General features: G+C 43.6%; 1 protein-coding gene across 2 annotated transcripts in view; it reads left to right on the forward strand.

The window, feature by feature from the left end:
* LOC147198956 (cGMP-dependent protein kinase 1) overlaps positions 1–23,799 on the forward strand; it is an 86,033-nt gene that overhangs the window by 12,355 nt on the left and 49,879 nt on the right. For both annotated transcript variants that reach the window (XM_086121757.1, XM_086121756.1), the window contains exon 2: positions 1,208–1,374. In XM_086121757.1, the coding sequence (XP_085977883.1) occupies positions 1,208–1,374 (167 nt within the window). The remainder of the gene's footprint in view (positions 1–1,207; positions 1,375–23,799) is intronic.

Consider the following 23,799-nt stretch of genomic DNA (forward strand, 5'->3'; position numbering starts at 1 on the left):
ATCAAACGCTTGCTTCTTCGCAGAAGAGGACTACTTTTTTTTTTTTTTTTTGTCACTGGATTAACCTCGATGCATATCATTAACCTGGTCGGTCCCACGGAAACAAAGCCGACACGCTCCGTCGAATGGGCGCGTTTGATGACTGTTCAGGATGTGGTCAAACTTCTTCCCTTCTTGTTTGGCAAAAAGATCAAGTGGCTCCGGCGCGGCGCTCAAATGAGTTGACGGGTCCTCTCGTCATGCTCTCCGATTCCATCTTGGCATTGAGCGCTTTTGTCGCGCGGCTAGCTGTACCTTGACAACGGCACATTAGCCTTACAATTAATAGCTTGCTACGCGCTTGCAGCATGCTCTCGTTTTTTTTTTGCCGTGCGTGAAGGCCAATTTGGCCTTCATCGTTGCACCCTTGGATGGAAGCATTTAGCCTGCGTTCAATACGTCATGCTAGCAAACAATGGAAAATGCTATCGACTGGCTAATGAATGGCATTGGTGGCGCATTGAAGTAACAGGTGTTTGAACACAAACTGTGGAGCAACATTTGTAGACGGGCAATATCACGCTACTCACAGGCATGTTTGCTTTGTCCTCTGCGACTCACGACTAATATTATTAAACAATATATTGTTTTCCTGAAGGATAAAGAAAGGTAATTTCCATTTGAAGTAAGGCGTTTATTTCTTCACCTGAGTGATAAATGAAATGCTTAGCAGATTTATCTCTGGAATGTTACTGAAATTGTAGATTTTCAAGATGCTTTCTCGAAGGAATTAGAAAACTGTCATTGCTCTTCGGCTAGGCGTTTATTTGCAGTGAGGCATTTATCGAAGTCAGTCGAAAATGTCTTTTCAGCTTTTGATTCGTGAAACGTCAGCTTAACAGATGCCACACGTGCTCCGTGGTGCGATCGTGATCGATCATTGCAAAGGTCATCGCAGCACATCTTCTGTGATGTGCGCTTGAGGTGAGGCGTTTATATTTGTCATTCCACGAGGCACCAGACATCTATTAGAGCGGCGGCCACCATTTGAGAAAAAAATCCCCAGTTTGTTTCGGTTTGAAAAATTCTTTTTCCGGCTCGATACCCAACCAGACAAATCTTTCACAGCTGACATTTACGCTGGGCGACTCTTGCGCTTCCTTAATGCACGGCTCCTGACATTTATAAGATTCTTCTTGTAACACCACCTCGTGTGTTTGTCTCCGAGGTCTAAGGATTTGATCAAAGAGGCCATCCTGGACAACGACTTCATGAAGAACCTGGAGCTGTCGCAGATCCAAGAGATCGTGGACTGCATGTATCCTGTGGAGTACGGAAAGGACAGCTGCATCATCAAGGAGGGCGACGTGGGCTCGCTTGTGTACGTCATGGAAGGTATGAGCACACTCGGGGAAAAGTGCTTGAACATTGCGAGCCTGATTATTATTATGATTTTTAAAAAAATAATCACGTGAGACTGCTGCACTGCTGCACTGCTGCACACACACACACACACACACACATATATATATATATATATATATATATATATATATATATATATACCATATATATATATACACCGTATATAAATAAATAAATAAATAGATATATACTTATAAAAATATATATACAGTATATATACTGTATATAAAAAATAGTCGGGCTTCCACTTGCTCAAATCCGGGCCGTTTATAAATACGTCATTTGTCCGCTTTAGCGTTTTATATGCCTTAAGGACTTAATATTGCAACGAGGGATTTACAGTCAACCCTGGCGGAAAGTCTCTGCTCACGAGTTTCGAGAATTTGTGTGAAAATCAAGAAGCAATAAGCCGGCGTCTTGTGAAACAATCTTCCACTGGAAAGGTCAATGACATACTTTGAAGAATGCTGATATTGATCTTTTCGTCTCACCCATATTTCCTGGAGGTTCGATTTGTCCTGGCGGTATTTTGAGCGGATCTATTGGAGAAGAAAATCAGACACAGCTATTTGATCCATTTTTTTTCCCCCAAAAATACCAACATCATGGTTTATATTCTACACGACTGACAAGGCGGATATGGTGTGTCAGGGAACCTGAGCAGACAATGAGTATTGTGATGACTGGAATGTTAAATGCCGCCATTGTTCTTCATTTAATCTCCAGAGTCATTGGGGGTGAGTTCCAAAACATTTTGTGAAGGGCAAAGTCAATTGGACTTGAAAACAGGATTACATTAGGGATACGAATCAGCCTGATCGGCCAACGTTATAGCATTTCTATTCGCGTCATTGAGAACTTTTCTTTTAGCATGCAGGCGGAAGGCCTGCCTTCAATGCTTTTCATTGTGTCGTCTCGTATGTTTGATTCGAGGTTAAATGTTGCATTCTCCTTAGTTTTGTTTGTCAGTTTTACGGTACGTCTGGGAGTGACAAAGAAACAGCTTGAGGCTTGACTCTTTTTTGGAAGAACTGCGTGAATGAGAGAGTGAGAACAGGCGCAAAGGAATATTTTCAAAATATGAAACGTGTTTAAAGCATGTGGAACAACATTTGGTGAAAGTAATGACATTTGGTAGTTTGTTGCGCTATTGTAGCAAAGCTACTTGGCAATAAATTTTATACAGTCGAAATGCTTCTGAGTCCCCAGATTGTCAAATTATTAAATTATGAAGTTGCCACTTTGGGCTCTATTTCTGTAGACAGCGCCAGTGCGCTCGGCATAAAAACGGACGCATTTAGATTTTCGTGCCAGGGCGAAATTGTTTACCATGTTAGGGAATTTGATAGCCCGCACTGCACCATGCTGGGCGTTTCGGCAGACTGAGTTTTCTTTGACACGCCCCCGGCGCACACAATTTGGGGACTGGATGTCGACTCGACTTCAGACCAGCTCAGAGTAGGTCTAAGTCGTGGTGCAATGTGATTTCAGTAGATTTGATCGAGGAGCTCTGCTGATTCGTGGGTCATATGTCCTATTTGTATATGTCATCTTTCATTCAGAAATATGATACACGAAAAATAAACAAAAGCAAGACATTCTTCGAGACTTATCAATCTACCTTACAGCTGTTTGGCCTCTTTTAAGCAGAATTCACTTTTCCTTGGTCTGCTACGTTTTCGTGGCGACCGAGTGATTCTTATGAGGACACCAAAAGCACCTTCCCGTGATATTGACCCATTCCAAAAATTAATGTTCCTTACAAATCATTCAAAAGAATAATAAACGCTAAGATGTTTTTCCGAGAAGCGTTGTCATGACAAATAGTCTGCCAAATGCAAATTGCTTCTTTGTCCTTCATTATGAAAAAGAAAAATCCTTGATATGGTGTTACCGTATTGCGGATTTTCACCGAGTGCAGGTAGGTCTGGAACGCTTCCCCGAACGATAAGTCACATGTATTTACTTTGTCAATGTTGGCCCTGCGTTTAATATGGTTCCTTGCCATATAAAGAGGCTACGATAGCGAGTGATAGCGAGAGCGGATGAAACACTGAAGCAGCGAAGCGCAAGCGCCAACTTCCTCAGTGCTCGAATGAGGCTGTAAACATTGCCTCCACGGATCCTCTATGTGTCTCTCATTGTCGTCGCGTGGAAAGAATGACATCACTAGTTTATCTGCGACAAGCCGACGGGGATGCGAGCCATCTAACGTGTCATCATGCAGATAAAATGCAAAAAGCACCCAACCGCTGATGAGACGCTCCAAGCAAATCAGGGATTATATCTTTGACTATAATTGCGGAACACATTTGCTCTATGGCGGGCATTGTGATGGCAGAACAACAATACGCCTGTACCGTGTATGTTGCGCTGGAAAACTGAATCTGGTGTCGAGTGTATTATTATTATTTTTTTTTCCCATGGTGTTTCAGTAATGAGGTTTGGTCGTATCTGCAAGAAGATTAACGTCCTGGACGTTGGCTCGTCACTTTTTAGGCTCTCCAATGATTCATTTGTGTCAAAAGTGATGAGTAGTGATATACATAATGATGTGAAAAAAGAAACTAGAGACTTAATTGTGGAGGGACTTTGGAATTTGAAGCGTATTGGAAATGTGTCAACTCAGCTGCCATATTTTTTTTTCTTTTTTTAATGGGATCCTTTGAGTGACTTTAAGTGGATTTACAGGTTTCATTCACTTACCTTTACTTTATTTGTTTGTTTGTAAGGGATCAGGTCCAGAAAAGAGTTCAGGATTACAGCTTTGCAGCTCATTTCCATGGCCAGAAATAAAATTAAGAATGGAAACGTTACATGTAAGGCTAAATCTTAGTGGATTCACAGTGTAGTGGTAAAATGAGCATTTTGCCGCACCAGCTAGCTAGTTACGATCTTTGTCTGGCTACCACTTGCGCCGCACCAGCTAGCTAGTTACGATCTCTGGTTACCATTGCGGTTACACAGTGGCGTAGGAGACTCGCCGGGTTCAGAATTGTGTCTGTGTTGATGTTAGAATTGTTCCTTTGTTGTGTGTTCACAAACGCTCACATAGAATTTATTTTGCTGGACTTTCTGTTTTGGTGCACAGTTTTTATATTTTCTTAGTGCCATTGAAGCTATCATTGATTTGCGTTTTTCTGAGGCGGTCTTTGAACGCCCCTCGAACCGAATTTAGAAAGGAAGTTACTTTGCCGAAGAGAGAAGTGTTTGTATTCGTTTAGGAGTTTTAAAGAATTAATAGAATGTAAGTTTAAAAGACAAGACTGCAGCTCGTTTAGTCTCGGAGCTGCAAAGGTGAAGTTGCTCCTCGAACTGCCACGTGCAGCAGCACAATCATAACCTGGCGTAATACAAATATTGTAGATGAACAAGCCATGTTCAAACTTTTTTTTTCTTCTGTTGGAGCGGGAGTAGCCCCTCCTCTTCACCGCTCGAAGCATTTTTGGAGGCACACGGTGAAAACGAATCCAGTTGTAGGTGTAGCGCCTCAGCTTTTGAACAATTTCCCACTGAATTCACCTGAGAAAAACATCTTTTTCTGTCGCAAGCCTCCTCATGTGTTGCATGAATCATTGTGAGAGATCAGACGAGCCAGAAGGGATGATGCTGCTTTGATGAGACGCCCCATAATAAACTTTCGTTGTATTATTATTATTTTGTTTGCCCACACGGATCCCGTTTGAAAGACAGGCCGACCGTCACTCGACACAAATGTGTTGCCATGGAGACAAGAGCCACAAACAGCCGGGACAGGTGGCTAATGACGATAGGTAATAGAGTACTGTATTGGCAATAAAACTGCCAGAATGTGCTTCACGGTCACCATTAAACATAATCAAATGCAACCGTGTATGCAAATCGAGCCGAAACCCAAATGACACCTGTACTCTTGTACCCAGTTGCGGTTCACAGCGCGAACAGTAACGTGTGAACCGGCGGACTCTAATCCCGAGCGCCGGGTAAAGAGATTTGAGGATTTGTTTGGATGGCATAAATACAGTGCACGACTGGGCACGGGCCAAACATTTGCAAAGTGAACACGATAGCTTCAATTGCTGCAGCTGGGGGATTTTTCTTCTTTTTTTTTTTTTTTGGGCAAATGACTCGCAGGAAAATGAAAAAAAAAATGGGCAGAATAATGAGCTCGCCTGGTAAATTGAAACGAAGGGACAAATTGTAAACACACAGACACGTTCGCATAAACAGCTACTATGACGAGTCACGATAGCGAAAACTTGGCTCATTTGTTATCTGTGAATGAACGTTTCCCCCGAAAGGACACGACGACTTTGGGCAAATATGAGGCTTCAGTCTAATGTTAGCTTTTGTGGAACAGTAAACATATTTGTTACACAAGGAGTTCTCAGTTTACAATTTAGAGGTTTCGAGGCCACAATATTTTTCAATTGATTGTTTTGTATTCAGGGCATAGAAGTGTTTTTTAAAAAAAATATAAAAAGCTTCTATAATTATTACGATGCTCTAGCTAGCATAGGCTAGTCAAAGACAAGGATGTGTTCCAACTCGTAAAAATTCTGGTTATGTTGACACTCTCGAAAGAGATTTCCATCATAACTGGAACCTGTTCTTGCTTACCTCTAAAACTATCCAGCAGTAACGAAAGATTTTTTTAACATTTGAGAATAAAGTTGTAATTTTTCAAGTAAATAATCATATGTTGCTTTGCTGCAAAATCATCAATCTTTTTTTTTTTAAATCATGAAACGTCAAAGGCAATCTACAAATTTTGACCGTATTTAACTGATGACCGTATTTCCTTCAATCGTTGCTCTTCCTGAACTAGACATCATGCCCCAATTCATACATGGATGCGTCATCCACTAAAATAAGTGCCTCCCTCGAGTACCTTTTTTATTATTTCCATTACTATTTCAGTTCACAGCCTCTGTTCTTCACACGCTGACGTCTAAAAGGTTACTGTTGAACCTGTTTGAACTCGCTCACTACCCAAAACAGCAGCAGCAAAACAAGTACCGGTAAACCGTGTGGAGTTTCGGTGTTCCTAAAAAGGTTCATTGAAGGTTCTAAATTGTCCGTTGGTGTTGGTCGATATGTGCCCTGTGATTGACTGGCAACCAGTCCCGGGTGATCTCTGCCTCTCACCCAGAGTCATCTGGGATAGGCTTTCACTCACCTGCGGCCCGAATGAATACAAGCACGAAGGTTCATGGCGAAATGAAGTCAACTACAATCGGAGGTGATCCATATCTCTCAGACCAAGCTTATCCTTTGATTCCCACTAGCATGAAGAACGGATTTACAGTTTCGCTTGGTGTTTGACTTTTTAATTACTCACCCTTAAAACAACTTTCAAAGCTCAAGAGTAGTGCTGCTTTTTGGATTGACGCCGCACCGTAAGAATAAAAACAAATAACTTTGATGGACTAAGGTGTCTGCAGTCATAGCGCTCATACTGAATTATGCATGTTGTCTTTTAGAGAGCTGGCTGGCGGCTTGCCCTCGTCCACATTTGACTAGCTGGAGTAAGCGAGTAGGCAGAGCCGGGGGGTGGGGATGGGTGGGGGTGGGGGGGAGTGGAACAGAGAGCCGAGTGTGTACAAGTGGGAGAGCCTGAGTGCTCACTCTACATTGACAGTTTCTATGTCGGGCTTCCATATTCAATGCGGTCGGTCATTGATGCTCAGAGCACTTTCTTGTGTTTTTTGGTGGGGCGGGGAGGATTGGCGAAAAGGTTTCTGGATTTGACAGGTTTTCAAGGCACAATTCTCATTATTATTTTTGCTTTGACATTACTTTGGCAAAGGTAGCAATTTGACACACTGCTGTAATTGAAGTGTGGCTTGACTTGAAACGTTGTGACGGCAAAATTGCTTGTCTGTTCAAAAACATGCCTACCGGTATGAGGTTCGGTGAAATCTCGAGAAGGTCCGTCAGAAGAATTCCAGGACTTACAGGCGTGGGGGGGGGGAGACATAAATCACTTATTTTTGAAAACTGATTTGGAATAATTTGATACCTTGCAATCATTGGTTTGCTTGCCGTTTATTGACTCCACTTTGGAGAAAAAAAAAAAAAAAAGAAAGAACCAACACTTTGATCAAGGCTCGGCCACTGGTGAGGCCGCTTAAAGCGCCTTGTTCTGCGATTTGATCAGGCCGATGCATTGCAGGTGAAAGAAGGTAGGGAGAGGAAGAGACGGGGGGGGGGGGGTCGAAATAAGAACCACAGCTCTGACTGGGGCTTGGTGGCAGGCAAGGCCGCTTAAAGCGGCGCATTCTCGGCTGTGATTGGGCTCACGTCATGGCGAGACTGACGCAAGCGCAGGGAGGAGAAAGAAATTCTTAAGTGTCAAGCACACGTGGGGAGTGGTGGGGGGGGGGCTCCCTTTTCGTGGAGGCTTCCCCAACTCTGGAGATGGCATTTTCGAAAAAGTGGCTTCCTACAATTACGCAGAAAGCAGCTGAAACATTTTCATTTTTACAGAATTTTTTTTTGGATGTCTGAATTAGTTTTGGATCAAGTTGAATGCACTGTAAATATTCCCAAATTTTAACAGACAAAGCGTCACATATTTGACAGTTCTCTCAAAGATCAAAGATGGCCCTAAAAACCAAAATATTTCATTTTTCTCCGGACCAAAAAGAGTGCAATTTCTGAAGGCCTTTTGAAATCTTAATCAGCTATGCAAAAACGGCATCAGCGCTTTCCGGTCTCTCGACATTCTTTGAGGTACATCAGAAATGTTCCAGGACTGGAAGGCAAGAAAATCAAACATCAGTCAGAAAATTAATTCCTAGCAAGTCGCTGATGGTGTAGCGATACACCATCAGTGAATAGTTGTTTGCTAAGCTAAGGTTGCAGGATCTCTTTGTACTTGGTTAACCGTCTGGCCCGTGTTGAAGGGGAAGTCTCGTCGTTGGGGTTTGAAATATATCTTTTGTGACGTGACTTGAAATTTTCTCGCACAGCTCTTTCAAAATGGATGACCGAAGGCGTGCGGTTCCCGGGGAAATACCCGCGAATAACAATCGTTATCCGTGTTTACCTCCTCCCCACTTGTACTCAGAGTGGAGTTCCATTGCTCTTTCTTACCGCCGCGCTCAAGCGGCTGGTCGACGTGATTGTGCGCGTCTTTCATCAAGTTCAAACAACACCTGGGATTTCCAAATCCCACGCGTCTGTCGGCACTTGTTGCCATCTCTCTATTTTGTCACGGGATCATTGCTGTTGCCGTCTTCCCGCACCTTATCGCATCTGTCACCTTGCTCTCCAGCCTCCGGGCTAAAAAGCAGACGTGGAAATTTATCTGTTATGGCTCGAAGCGCTCATCAGGCGTCTTTTTGTCTCACTGACGCCCTACAATCAGAATTATAATTCCAGGCAAGGGCGAGAGGATGGCTGGCTTCAAACTTGTTGTCATTTTGAGAACTCTGCCCCTGAGCTTTTTTTTTTTGGTCGAGTTTGACCAGAAACACCCAAAAAAGCTGAGCCCCAAAATCTCGTTTTGTGCTAGCAGTCATGGGACAATGGCAGGAGTAGATAAAACCAAAGTTAAACATCGATGTCCCAGAAGCTTCTTTATTGCCATACAGACGCTTGTTTAAAAAGTACAGACGTACCCAAATGAGCCAGAAAAGTGAAACGAGTTGAGACGAGTGGTTGAGTGGGAAAGTTTTGAGGTTCTGGGTTACAATCTTGGCTCGAGTCTTGGCGTGGGTTTTTTCTGGGTACTCGAGGGCTCGGGTTCATCAGAAGTCTCATAATTGTCCGTAGGTTGTGATCGGGAATGCTTGTTTGTTTATCGTGCACCACAACTTATTGGTGACTAGTAAGTACAAAGTGTAGGCAACTTCTCGCCCAAAGTCAACTAGAAAAAAAAGTGCTGTATTGGTCTTGAGTTTGGGGAACACCGGTGGTACAGTGGTTAGTGCGTCGACCTCACAGTGCAGAGGTACCGGGTTCAATCTCAGCTCCGGCCTTCCTGTGTGGGGTTTGCATATCCTCCCCGGGCCTGCGTGGGTTTTCTCCGGGTACTCCGGTTTCCTCCCACATTCCAATAACATGCATGGCAGGCTGATTGAACACTTAAAAATTGTCCCTAGATGCGAGTGTGAACGCAAATGGTTTTTCGTCTCCTTGTGCCCTGCGATTGGCTGGCAACCGGTTCAGGGTGTCCCCTGCCTACTGCCGAAGACGGCTGGGATAGGCTCCAGCATGCATCAGAAAATGGATGGATGAATGGATGGATGATCTTGATTTGATTGAGGTGGTCTTAAAAAAAGAGTTTAAAATTTGACCCCCCCCCCCCCTTCCTGAATGTTTTTCAGTCGGACCCTCTGTAATCTGGCACGATAGACGCAATCAGCGGCGGCACTAGAGTGTGACTGCGTGTCACGCATGTGAAAAGGACGCAATGTGTGAAGCTAATTAGAAGGGGCACCTCTGGTTCGCACCACAACCGGCACTCCGGCGTTATTATCACTCTGTTCATGCACTAATGATAAGGATTCCCCCCCACCCTGCCCCCTTCTGATTTCCCTCATCTCTTCGCGTGCTGATAAGCAGTATGAAAATAGCAAATGCTTGGGATTGCAGAAAGACAAGTGCGCGCACACCCAAAGCCACTGCGCTGTCATAGTTGCCTGGCAACTTAAGCGAAGCAGACATTAAAAGTATTGCCGTCGCAGTTTGGGGAAAGCTTCTCCAATGCCGAGTAAGACTGACGCGCTCTTGCTTTGACGCTCGCTGGGAAACGCCGCTTCAGCTACGTGGGATTAAGTTGTCAAATCCGTTGCGATGTTGAGTCCTGACGTTACTTGACATGTAGTGGGACCATGATGATATCATCCGCGTATCCTCACGAGGGTCGCGGGGTGTGCTGGAGCCTATCTCAGCTGTCTTCGGGCAGTAGGCGGGGGACACCCTGAATCGGTTGCCAGCCAATCGCAGGGCACACAGAGACGAACAACCATCCGCGCTCACACTCACACTTAGGGACAATTTAGAGTGTTCCATTAATCTGCCATGCATGTTTTTGGAATATGGGAGTAAACCGGAATACCCGGAGAAAAGCCACGCAGGTGAATATGCAAACTCCACACAGGAATGCCGGAGCCGGAATCGAACCCTGCGCCTTGCACTGTGAGGCCGTCCTGCTCACCACTTCCACCGTGCTGCCCATAATAATAATAATAAGAAAAAAATAAACAGCAACCAAAGGTTTGCCATCAAGGCTGCCGTGCGAGTCCACTTCAATTGCTGGTCAAAGCGAAGGCACCGTCTGGGCAAAGAAACAAAGGCTGCGAGTTATTCAATCAAAAGGTTGTTATTCAATAAAGCACACGTGGAATTCTTACTTCACTTCCAGCTCTGCGTGAAGTGAAGTGATTCTGTTTTGCTTCTCCGCTTGACCGACTGTGCTGATGCAATATTTCGCCTTGAAAAATTCATGCAGTTGAGAGCAGGGTTGGGCAACCTCTGGCAGATTTTTTTTTTTCATGCACCAAACCAGCACCCCCCCCCGCCCCCAAACAAAAAGGTTGACTGAAATAATGATCATCTCTCGTCAATTGGCACAAATGTACTCGCTCAATGTGGGATGAGGGCCTAATTGATTTCTTTTTTTTAACACAAAGCTAATCCCGTATTTTTGCAAAAGGTTCTGCCTTGACGTGGAAGAGCATTGAACTGTTCGGTCTGTCGCTATATATCGCCGGCATCGATAGATGAACAACTACACCTTATTTGATTCTGCTGTAAGTAAATAATCGCTTTCGCTTTCAATTAGGTGAAATTGGATCATTTCCCGCAGCGCTCCTGATGATCACTCACAGCACACAAATGTGCCGCAACACAGTGGTAAGGCAATGACTGGTTTAGAGACTTAATTTCAAAATGCCGAAGGAAGAAAAAAAAAACAGGAACACCAATTAGTGTTCGAGTGACATTAAGCACTTTTTGCCGGCGCCCATGTTGCAGCGTAGCCAATCTCATTATTTTCCAACTTTCCCCAGCCGAATCATTTCAATTGCTTTGGCGATTCCTTCTTTTTGGGTTGTTGTCTTTTCAGCGATCCAGTTCTTCACGCGTTCCTCTGGTGTGACCGTCTACAAGGTCTGAAAGATATTTTTACTTGTTGGAGATACACTGCAGTTAAGCCGAGCGCTGTTTATGGTGTGAGTGGAATGGCGATATTAGTGCTAATCGTTACTTGCTTGCTTGCACCCAGGACAACGAACCCTTTGCCTCCTGAATTTGAAATAACGATTTGGGGGTGTGGGGGGGTTACACGAAGGTAAACACTTGCTCAAGTGCTCCCTTCCTTCCTTACGCGACTGCATTGTTGATGTCAATTTCAGTCATGAAAAAAGCCATGTAGATGTCATTTACTATTCGAGACTGTAGTTCCTCATTTCTTTAAAATGGTAATAAACATTTGAGTTCATAAAAGTAATAAAAATGATACTTGGCAATTTCTCGGTGAGCTGGTGCTGATGGTAGCCTCGAAGCAAGCAACAATATTGACTCAGGACAAACTAGCCAGCTAGGATAAATAAGCTGTTGGTATTAGCCTTTAAGCTAGCAACACCATCAAGCCAAGCAGTAGCTAACTAACAAGTTTGGAGAAGTAGCTCTGTTTTCTAAACTTGAAACAATTTGGGCAATAAGGTCGTAAAACGTAAAAAGAAAATCATTCAATTCAGTCGATTTACTGTAGTTCAGTGTTGTAGATTTTTCGCATACTCGGTGCATTTACCTCCATGCTAATATTTGAATGCAAAACTAGCTGGCCAAAATTGGGCATGAACAAATTGCTTTTTCACTTTGCCACGCTATGTTCTTGTCACTTTACACCCACACACACTCTCACAGGTACTTTGTTTTTTAATTCCAACTTCTCAAACTCCGGGAGACAGACACATTTCCCTCCATTTCACTCCGCCTCACATTTTCTACCCGGGTTGACCTCAATCTGTCCTCTTGTCACTCGCGCCCCACACTCACTCATCGTCTTGTCTTTCTTTTTCTTTTTTCTTCATCGTCCTCCGTCCAGCCATCTCGGCTCATTTCCATCCTACTATCCTTCGGTATTTGTTTGTCCCTCATTTTCTCCTGATAGATAAAGGCCAAGGTGGCCTTTGTGTCAGGCGGGATGCCCATTTTTAGCTCCTGAGAGGCCGATGAATGCACCGCGCCGTGAAAGACGTAATTAGTAACGATCCCCGAGCTCTGATACCTTTTGAGAGTTCTTCAACTTGAGGCATGATAAATGGTGTGTGCCCGATGCGGTTTATTCTTTTTAGGATGCTTAAAGGGGACATGATAGTTTTTTTTGTTTCACAACTCAAAAAAAGGTCCCAGCTGTCCTCTTGCTTGTGAAATGTTTTCATTGTTGTAGTTGTTTGGAGGTTTACGATTACTGTAAGATTTCTGTTAGCCTCGCACTGTTTATTAGCATTAAGCTAGCGGACGTTTGCTCAACGGATTGAAATTGTTGATGTTTCGGTACAATGTTTAATTCTGTTGTTTTGTGTGTGAATTTTCGTGATCGTGACAACTGGTCTTTAAGTGTCACTTGGAAATGGCTGATCTTTTCTCGTCTGAGCTGCCAACACATGGGGAAGTACTCGGTGTGAGGACAGTATTATGCAAATTAGCTCCTCTGTTACATTAATAGCCATCAAAATTCAGACCAGCTCGCTCACACACACATTTTCAGAAATAGGCAGCTGACGAAGGATTTACCTGGTTGTTAAACTTCACATTTTATGGGTGGACGGGCACTCCAGATACCCAACTATTTATATGGAAGTGATTAAAAAGTCAACTTTCCATAATATATCCCCTTTGAATAGTACGCCGTCCCATCAAGCAATCTTTGCCTTCATGTTAAAAAATTTATGCTACCTTATATGCCTCTCAAAGCTGCAAAACACCAAGAAAGGGTCTGTGTCGCCTGCATGTCGACTTGAAATTTGCTGGGAAAGTGTTTGCCTGAGAGGGACTTTTCAATCTGGTTAAGTCAACGGAATCAAGAGTGACACTGAGATACTGTAAGGCTTTCTTTTCAATTCCTCTCCCTTCACACTTCTTATTGAGTTCAGTTAAAGCTTCTCTGTTTGATCTCTTTTTGAACTTTGATTACCGCCACCAAGCACCTTCACCATAGCGCAATACACATTTCCTTTTTTGTGTGTGTGTGTGTGTGTGTGTGTGTCTGCCTGAGTCTGTAAGTGGGAATGTGTTTGTGTTTACAGAAATATAGCTTGAAGATTCTGAGCAAAAAACCTAAATGCAGTGATTGAGCTCTGCTGAGGAAAGTGAAAATCGCCACGGCAAAGCAGTGTTTGTCAAGGAGCTCCACCCCCTCATGTCGACATAGTTCCTCGGCAGTGTAATGCTTTTAGATTAGACAGGGCTTTGGCCTGAGCACAAAGTAAAGGAGGAGAGCTCTGGAAAAAAAAAAAATCAAAATCTGAGATTTTCTCCATTTGGATTATTGATGCAAAATTTAAATTTTTATCTTCATCGTTTGTGCGCATTCGACGTTTGGCGAATACTTGGATTGATTTTTGTTTTCCATCACAAAAAGCCCCAAATCAAAACGAAGTCGGTGACAATATTTTGACTCCTGACGCTTGCCAGCGTCAACTCGCAGTGCCTGCAACTGGGCCGCTTTCACCTTTTTGCATCATTCTTTGGAGCCAGGGATTTCTGATACGACTCCCAATTCTGACATTCAGGGCTGTGAGTTCCAACCACTGTGCTGCGGCACCTGCGAGCGCCTTGAGAGATTATCGGGGGCGCAGCGGGAGATCAGCCAACGTCACTTCATTGGCACGAAAAATCTTATTTTATTTACTCCAAATAATTCACCTTTCTATGCTGTTTTGTTGCGACATAGTAACCACAGGAAATATTTGTGTTAATTAATTGATGGGAAATTGTCACGCATTTAAAGAGCCACTTTCTTCTAGTTTTCAAATGTCATTGTGAGTTGCCTTTTAGGATGCATTTTTGAATGGGGGGGGGCGGAAATCAAATCCGAGATGGGTGGTCTTCAGGAAACGTGGTCTAGAAGTGTGCCATATAAGGCCAAAAATGAACTTGAATGCAATTAACTCTTCCTGCAGCAATGAATAAATAAAATAGTTCACTCAGCCGTTTGTTTGCAGGAGACCGTTGAATACTGCGGTCCACTCTATTGCCTCGTGTTGCTTCGGTTGTGACGTGACACCAAAAACTGAGCACTCAAGTACCTGAATTATTTACATTCATTATTTTTACACTTGGACAGCTTCACTGCCTTCATGCGGAGACACTCCGTTGCAAAACTGGTACAGATTATTTGGACATGACCTCTGAATGGCCAAACAATGGCTGCCATGTTACCTGTTACATTTGAGAACAATGTGGACACAGCAAAATATATGACCTGTTTGTTTTTGTAAAATAGAAAACGCCCGCAGGCGAAATGCGCACCTTTCACATCCTGTGGACCCCACGCACAAGAATACACACACACACACACACACACACACACACACACAAATAAATTGTGCATGCAACTAGCGTGAAAAAAATGTACCCATCGATTTTAATTACGGCAGGGTTACAATATTTTTTGTTCAGTCTCTCCCTGCCAGACAACAACAAATGGCACCAGTCCGCAATCTGCGGCCCGCCGTTTGGAGAGCCCCGGTCAAGAGCACCGTTGCGTTTCCATTCAATTAGTACATCTGAATCGGTGTAGCCCTGCTCCTCCTCCATTCTTGAGCATCCCGTCGCGGCTCCTGTGTGTTGACAAGCTGATTGATCGCCCGAGCAGGAGCGCAAGCCCAAAAATAAATAAATAAATAATTGTCATATTCACGATGCGTAATTAGCGGCTAAGAGACCGCGCGCCGCACGCACGTACTGTTTCTTTCACGCCGACCGGACTTAATTAGACAATACCAGAATGCAGATGAGCGGCGCGCCGAGCTCGCTGCCATGGCGGGCCGCTTTCATTTCCGCAGCTTGCTTTCATTGGGGCTAAGCAGCTGCATCGGCCCGGATGCGAGGCTCGAGAATGACATTGAAGGAGCAGGCCGAACGTTTCCCGCTTTTCACAGTCACGTTAGCGTCATTGCAGGCGTCTTATGAGTGTCACGAGTCGTGAGTTTGGGAACGGACCACTTCCTGGATGAGGAAACGCTGAAGGTTGTTATTGTCCAATTTGGGCATTTAGTTCAACGCTATCTACTTTTACGGCTCCTCGCTGCTTCAAAAGTTTGCTTTGACCAGAAAATGCGTGAATTTGCATGTGCATACTAATGACACTAATTTAGAAGGACTGCAGTGCCATATTGCGATGCCCTAGTCAGCTACTAGCACAGCATAGCAAAGCACAGCGCTTTTCTTTGTATTACAAGACAGCAACATATTTAAACTTAGAAAGTTAATGAAGGTTGCCATTTATTGATGTTTAATTTTCAAAGGAGCATGTACGGTAGGCCTGAAGTGCAAAACCTATCAAACAAATAACCAAACTCAATATTAATCCATTTTCTGATCCGCTCTATCCTTGCAAGGGTCGCGGGCGTGCTGGAGCCTATCCCGGCCGTCTTCGGGCAGTCGGCGAGGGACACCCTGAACCGGTTGCCAGCCAATCGCAGGGCACACAGAGACGAACAACCATTCGGGCTCACACTCACACCTAGGGACAATTTTTGAGTGTTCAATGATTTTGATTTGCTGTTTTGTGTTTTCTTTTGGTGTTTTTTTTTTTATTTGCTGTTGTGATGAGCTTTTCGGGGTTTTATGTTTTTGATTTGCTGTAGTGTTGTTGCGAGCATTAAAGGGCCCGAGAAAGAAGTTATTCTATTCATGATCCATTTTTTGGACCTAGTCGGTCGATTAATGGGTTATTGGAATTTTATTCCATCAAATATCAGGGGCAGCATTGGCCTGAAAAAAAAAATCAATGATGATCAGGCCCTCGGACTTTTGCACACGACATTGGTCCTTTAACCCTTTTGAGGGACAGCGGTCACAGGTTATCATTATTGGTACATGAAAGTGGCAAGGGTGCGAGTGATCCGGATTTTGATTCTCTTCTTCATTTGCACATTGTCTTGTCCCTCTCGCTCTGCTTTTGCAACTCCGCATCCTCCTCCGGCTTTTATTCCCTTCGCCCACATAAAGCGAGAAACAACAACCGGCAGTATTCTTGTCATTTCCAGCACTGGTTTCTTCTCAGCTCATTAATATCGCATAATTCCCTTGCTCTCTTTTTTTTTTTTTTGTATGTGTGTGTTTGTGCTCACGAAACACTTCAGTCTGTCCCCAACCCATAACTCGAGGAATATGGCACTTCTTCGATCAGAAGGAATTTGAAATCATAAAATGTTGCTTTGTGTCATAAATTAGCCTCAAAAAGTTTTCACTCAGCGGCTCCTTCGTAAGAGAATCATTTTGCCGGAGCCGATGCGGCTATAAATATCTTGGTATCTGTTTGTTTGGGTTTAGGAGGATCTAATGGCTCTTCACGGATTTGATTCTTGGGGCTGTTTGAGGTTTCTTAAAGCAACAATCTGTAGCGGCGTCTTGTTGCCACGGCAACCGCGGGTCATCTTTTTATCAGTTGACTCGCATCCGCGTCTGTGCTGCTTTTACCGTTATTCAGAATGTGCGTTGCTTTTACGTCCCTTTTCTCAGGGCCTGTTTGAGATTTAATGACTGACTCGAAGGAAGGTGTTTATTTTTTCCCCTATAAATAAATCTTGAATGTTCTGAACTCCGGTTTCCATGCCAGCAGGTCTGCCTGGATGTTGTTCACAGTGCATTTGCCTCATTTTGCCTCGGCCAGATCCTTAACAATCGATTTATCGTTCAATTTTTCCCGGCCTCTAAAAAGTCGATTATTGTGTTTGAGCAATCGAGCAAATAAAACAAACTTTTTTTTCTTACCTACTGCTTGAAAATGGTATTTTTCTCCACCCCATTTTGGTTACGTTTTGAGATTCCGTCATTTTCTTTTCGGTCAAGGTGAAAACAATCAATCCTGGGATTTTTTTTTTCCTGCTGGAGAAAGAGACATTGTTTTTTATTTTTTTTATTTTTTTTAAAAGAAGCACTTACTTTCATACGTGGGACTAAACAACAATTTTGATCATCGTCTTTCATCTATCAAAGACAGCAGATGGTGATTTCTAAGAAGCCTTTTCAGCCTCTGCTGAATAGATTCCATGTCTGCCCAAAATAGATTCCGAATGTTTTTCGGCTCATTTCAGCAAACCCTTCAAACTGTCACAAAGAAGGCGATTGAAGAGGTTTCTGTGACGTCACAAACTTCAGGTGCCTTGTGTCACCCACGTATCGTAAGCCAACGGCAACGGCTCATTCATCACCGGGACAAAAAACAAAACAAGACAACAACGTTGGAATATGATACGTTATCGCCTTCTTTGTGACTCCACTCGATTGGGATCGCATCGGCTCATCCGGGTGGCGACAAAAGGTCCAGCGGGATGACATTTCAGCATGTGCACTCCGTTATCCTCCGTGGGATTTTAATTCCCCGGCATCCTGTTACTTGATGTTCCCGAGCCCCGCCATCGCAAAAGATCAGGGGAAGGGAAAACACATTCTGACCATTCAATGTTACGGCCTCGGTGTGAACCATTCAGGATGAATTTAATGTGCTTTTCCCACTCCTCATTTGGATGTTGAATCCTTTCGGGAGCAATCCGCTAGCTAAAGTGGGGTACAAATTATATCTGTAGCTGTTGTATGTAAATAAACAGGTATTGTATTGTATATTGTAAGATGTTGCATGGAATACTAGCACCTTGTGTTAAATCTCCATAATAATCCAGATAGGAGTGGATCTCCAAAATGCAGACAAGGATAAGATCGTAAACAAAAAAATTTTGCCGGTGTTTACCAAACGCAGGAGCTGCAAAGTACAACAAGAGACAAAACAACAAAATAAAAACACTTGAAAAAGGCAAGGAACAAGATCAACGTGAATTGCTGGTCGCTCAAATACAAAGACAAAAATGTGGCAAGAAGCAAAGAGGCAAAAAGTCTTGAATGTCGAGAATAATCAGGCACTTGGAGACAGGAGTCGTGAGCAAGGCTGAAATAATCCGACAATCATTTGTCAGCATGGCTGGGTTGATAAAGGCAGCTGCGTAATGAGCTAGATCAGCGGCAGGTGGGCCTCTGGAGGGAACGCCCTCCACTCATGTCTCCAATGTCAAAACTATATCACCCTATTTTAATAGGTTCTTACATATTGGCTCATCAAAAACAGTAAATCGCCTCATTAAAACTTGTACGCAAAAAAACTGCAATCTTGTCCCCCCCCAAAAAAAGACCCCACACCATCACGGGCCTTGTTTCTTTTAAGTGCCATCCAAACGATGCAGCTCAGAAAAGGAGCAAGCAGTCACTCATGTTGCTTCTAATGCCAGATATTTTTAGCACCAGTGAGAGATAAAGTCAACCCAAAAGACAGCGGGTCTCTGGAAGGCCTCCAGAATCTCATGTGATCTTGAGACAGGAGTGACGGTGCTTTCCCGACATCCCGCAATGTGGCACGCAATGCCGTGTGCATTCAAATGATCCGCCAACGACAAAAGCCAACGTCCCTCAGGGTGGGCTTGAAAGATGGCATGCTGAGACGCATCCAGCGTGGGGGGGGGGGGGGGAGAAAAACACACATCTAGTGACAGTCATTACGCATGCAGAATTGTATGCGTTTTTAATTCCGCGTCTCGATTTTCCACGAACGCGCTCCGTATTTGAGTTTTGACCGCACGTCCACGGCTGCGCGCTTACTCGCCCGTCAGATGTGCTGCCCAGTGGAGGTGTTTATTTTCCCCGTGGTGCTATTTGCATAGGATTTGAATAACTCTTTCCGACAAGAGGTGAGCTGGAAGCTTCTGCACCTACCGCTGTCATAAAACAGGCATTATGAAATGCACCCCAAAAACAAAACAAAAAAAAAAATCCATAGTAATGAGAGCCAATCCCGCCCGCATTTAATGAACTTGTTCTTTTTAGAAGAGCCGCATTCATCAAATTCAATGCGGCCATTCACTACAAACATTCCAGCGATGTCCAAACTGGCACACACCACTGAGTTCAATAATTAATGGCCTGCTTCCACACAGGAAATTATTAGTTTTGTGCATGACAATGTGAAAATATGCTGGCGTTTATCCTCGCATGGATCCAAAAGCCAAGTCCGGGTTGATAAATACACTCTTGTGTCTGTGTGTGTGTGTGCGTGTGCGTCTGTGTGTGTGTGTGTGTGTGTGTGTGTGCCATGTCCTTTTCAAAAGGTCGACACTTATCCGACGATGCTGGCGATCCATTCCTGTTAAAGCAAACAGTGACAAATGTTTCCTCGTCATGTCCGATCAACACCCTCCTCAATTGTTTACTTGACACTGACATCAAAAGTGGTGTAATAGAAGCCCTTTTAAATGACCGTATTTTCTGCACTATAAGGCGCTTCGGAGTATCAGGCGCACCTTCAACGAAGGGCCTCTTTTAAAACTGTTTTCGTATATAAGGCGCACCACATTTTAAGGCGCATAGAATAGAAGCTACAATAGTGGCTGCGTTTGCGCTATGCATCCACTAGATGGAGGTGCGCTAAAGGGAATACAATACAATACAATACAATACAACACAGCTTTATTTATATAAGGCCTTCACAACCGCTGCGGCTGTAACAAACCCATGAGAACCGTTGACAAAAAACGGAAACGAAACATGTAAATACAAATGGCATTACAAAAAAAAATAAATGAAAGACAAAAGTTAGGAAGACAATTGATTCAACCAAAAGGCACACGAACCTCGTGGGCTCACATCCACAAGGGGCTAAATATCCTTAGACGTCTTGCTTGTCTCCTTCTTCCTTCGTTTAGTCAGGAGTTAACTATGCTTTCGGTATGATCTGCGTTTCATAATGGCTGCGCAGAGCACACAGAGTAGTTGTCTGTTTGAGTGTACGTCTTTTACGTTACGAAAGGCCCGATTACTCCATTTCTCTCTGGGAGTGTACGGAGTCAATTTGTTGACCATTTCAACACAAAACCTGAGCTCGTAGCGTCTTACATGATTAAATCTGCCAACAAATTGGCCGGAAGGTGTCAAATCAATCCCGTCTGTTGAAAACAACGGCGTTTTATAAAGGAGCCGTTCAATCCGGCAAGAGCGCTAAGCGACCATGTTCGCATGCCGGGCAGTAAAGCCAATAGGTTGAAAAGCCATGAAAAGCTGAACGGCAGCAGCCGGCTCATGTTTCTTTTGTCCCCGCGGTCATGTCTTTGAGAGCCCTATTAAACTAATCTTGATGCTTAAACTCCCAGATCTTGGGAAGGACATCAATCATTTTTCCTTCGAGACAAAACACAACAATGCTCTCATGCCATCCATCATTTCACTTGACAGACTGAAACCCTGATGGAAGACAAATCATTGAATCGTTTGGATTCGTTTGCCCTCTGCTGTGTTATGAGAGGATGCATTATTATTATTAGTAGTAGTATTTTTTGCGTGTTTCTGGAAATGTTCAAATGTTGTGATGGTCAGTTTGATTCCAAAAATCCTGATCCGAAGCATTTGGAAATCTGGATTTGGATGGAATTTGGTATGTAGCTTTGAATGACCCGTAGCAAACCTTGTGAATGTTTTAAATCGTCCAGGTCGTTGAAATCGATCGCGATTGGTCTGTTTGGATTGATCTTCATGTAGATTTTGATTTACAAACTTCAGCATATCAAGTCATGACAGCCCATTAATCCCCGTTTAATAATTCATTAATTTCGTAGTTTGTTCCATACAACGGAACCAATGACTAAGTGATCGAAAATGAGTTTGATGCGTAACGTCGGTTATCCTCGAGAGCAAATGCAGCAGCTGCCCAACAACTCTGCCTCATTTATCGCAGCGTTTGGATGTTCCGACAAGAGCTTTTGTTTTATTTTCCTGCCCATTTCCATTAGGTTGAAGCGTGAAAGCTAATTTTCCAATTTCTATTCATCACCTGACCAAACTCTTCTCTGTTCCCTTTGGGCACAAACAGCGGCGAGTCTCTCACATGCTTCGAGCTCAATCGATTCTCATAGGCTGACCTCCAAAATTTAAACCTCACAATGGGTTTTCTTGATATTTTCTGCGAAATAGCGTTGGCCACTTGCTCACAAGGGGGGAGGACGCATGAATGCTTTCAGTATCTCCTGAAAGAAACGGTGTGTGACGTCATCAAACGAACGCTTGACTCCAACGTGTTGAGAGGGAGCCCAAGGCAGATCACGAACTTCCATAATTGTGGATCTGAGTGTGTAAAAATTAGTTGAGTTACTTGACCGATTACTTGATTTTATCCATCCATCCATTTTCCGAACCGCTTGATCCTCACCAGGGTCGCGGGGGGTGCTGGAGCCTATCCCAGCCGTCTCCGGGCAGTAGGCGGGGGACACCCTGAATCAGTTGCCAGCCAATCGCAGGGCACACAGAGACGAACAACCATCCACGCCCACACCCACACCTAGGGACAATTTAGAGCATCCAATCAGCCTGCCATGCATGTTTTTGGAATGTGGGAGGAAACCGGAGCACCCGGAGAAAACCCACGCAGGCCCGGGGAGAACATGCAAACTCCACACAGGGAGGCCGGAGCTGGAATCGAACCCGGTACCTCTGCACTGTGAAGCCGACGTGCTAACCACTGGACTACCGGGCTGCCTACTTGATTTTAAAAGTAACCTAATTACAGATTCCTTGATTTAAAAAGTAACTTCTCTTACTCATTACTGGATTTTAAAAGTAACTTAGTTACTTTACTGATGACTCGATTTAAAAAAAGTAACTTATTTTACTGATTACCTGATTTTTAAACTAACTTAGTTACTTTATCGACTACTTGATTTAAAAAGTAACTTAGTTAATTTACTGATTATTTTAAACGAAGTTACATTAATGACGACCTGATGTTAAAAGTTACGGTGTCAGATTACCGATTACCTGATATTTTTTAAAGTAAATAAGTGTGATTAAAAGTTACTTAATTTGTTACTTTCGGTAGGCGCTGACAACCTCACGGAACATAAAAATGACAACAGTTTTTTTTTCTTGCCAATACTTTATTGGAAGGGCATTTCTAACGGTCATGTTTAAGGATACATTTAAAAAATAAAATAAAATAGACAGCCTTTCTCGACTTCACTTAACATAAATCAAAAATTTTAATGTATATAATATAAAATAAGGGCGGCCCGGTAGTCCAGTGGTTAGCACGTCGGCTTCCCAGTGCGGAGGTACCGGGTTCGATTCCAGCTCCGGCCTCCCTGTGTGGAGTTTGCATGTTCTCCCCGGGCCTGCGTGGGTTTTCTCCGCGTGCTCTGGTTTCCTCCCACATTCCAAAAACATGCATGGCAGGCTGATTGGATGCTCTAAATTGTCCCTAGGTGTGAGTGTGGGCGTGGATGGTTGTTCGTCTCTGTGTGCCCTGCGATTGGCTGGCAACTGATTCAGGGTGTCCCCCGCCTACTGCCCGGAGACGGCGGAGATAGGCTCCAGCACCCCCCGCAACCCTAGTGAGGATCAAGCGGTTCGGAAAATGGATGGATGGATATAAAATAAAGGCAGTCTTTTTTTTGATCTGACATATTTACTTGCTCATACTGTCATGATAAAACTTAACTTTGATTGTAACATTGTAAAAATGAAAAAGAAAAAAAAAATCTGTGACCTTTAGTCACTGATTTTATATATATATATATATATATATATATATATATATATATCTTGTTGCCTTGCATTTGGCTCTACGTGGCTGTAATGAAGATATATTGGGTTGCGCGTTGTGTTGATGGTTTTCTATTGACACTCCTTCAGTGAATAGTCAAGCTCATATAAGATTAACAAGAGCGGCATTGAAAGGTTTTTATAGCATATAAACCTGTTGCTACATGGCCGGATTTATTTAATTTTTTTTCTTTTCCTTGACTTGGACACAAAATAGAAGGCAAATGACTGCAATCAAAACAGCGAGCGGAGTGCTCGACCAAAATATGTTGACACATTCAAAGAGGTGACGACTGCCTCTCCGCACTGCACCATGGAAGGACGCACACGCAGACGTGGAAAATGCTCCCGTTTTTTCCCCCCCTTTAGTTGTTCTAAGAAGAACAAGCAATCAAAACTCTTTCCCCACACAGCTTTCCAAAAAATGTTTTCTTCAAGTTTGCGCTTTGTGAATCATTGCGCTCGTTTTAAGTCCCCGCCGGTTCGCCGCGTTTCCACAAAAGTCTAAAAAGGCAGGGGAAATTTGTGTGTCTCAAGTGATTCTTCGCGAGGTTTCGGCGTGGAGGCTCCTCGGTAATTGGAGTATATTACTTTAATAAG

Source organism: Hippocampus guttulatus, chromosome 10 (assembly GCF_054856545.1).
Source record: "Hippocampus guttulatus isolate MCC_2025c chromosome 10, RoL_Hgut_1.0, whole genome shotgun sequence".
In the NCBI taxonomy this organism is placed as follows: Eukaryota; Metazoa; Chordata; class Actinopteri; order Syngnathiformes; family Syngnathidae; genus Hippocampus; species Hippocampus guttulatus.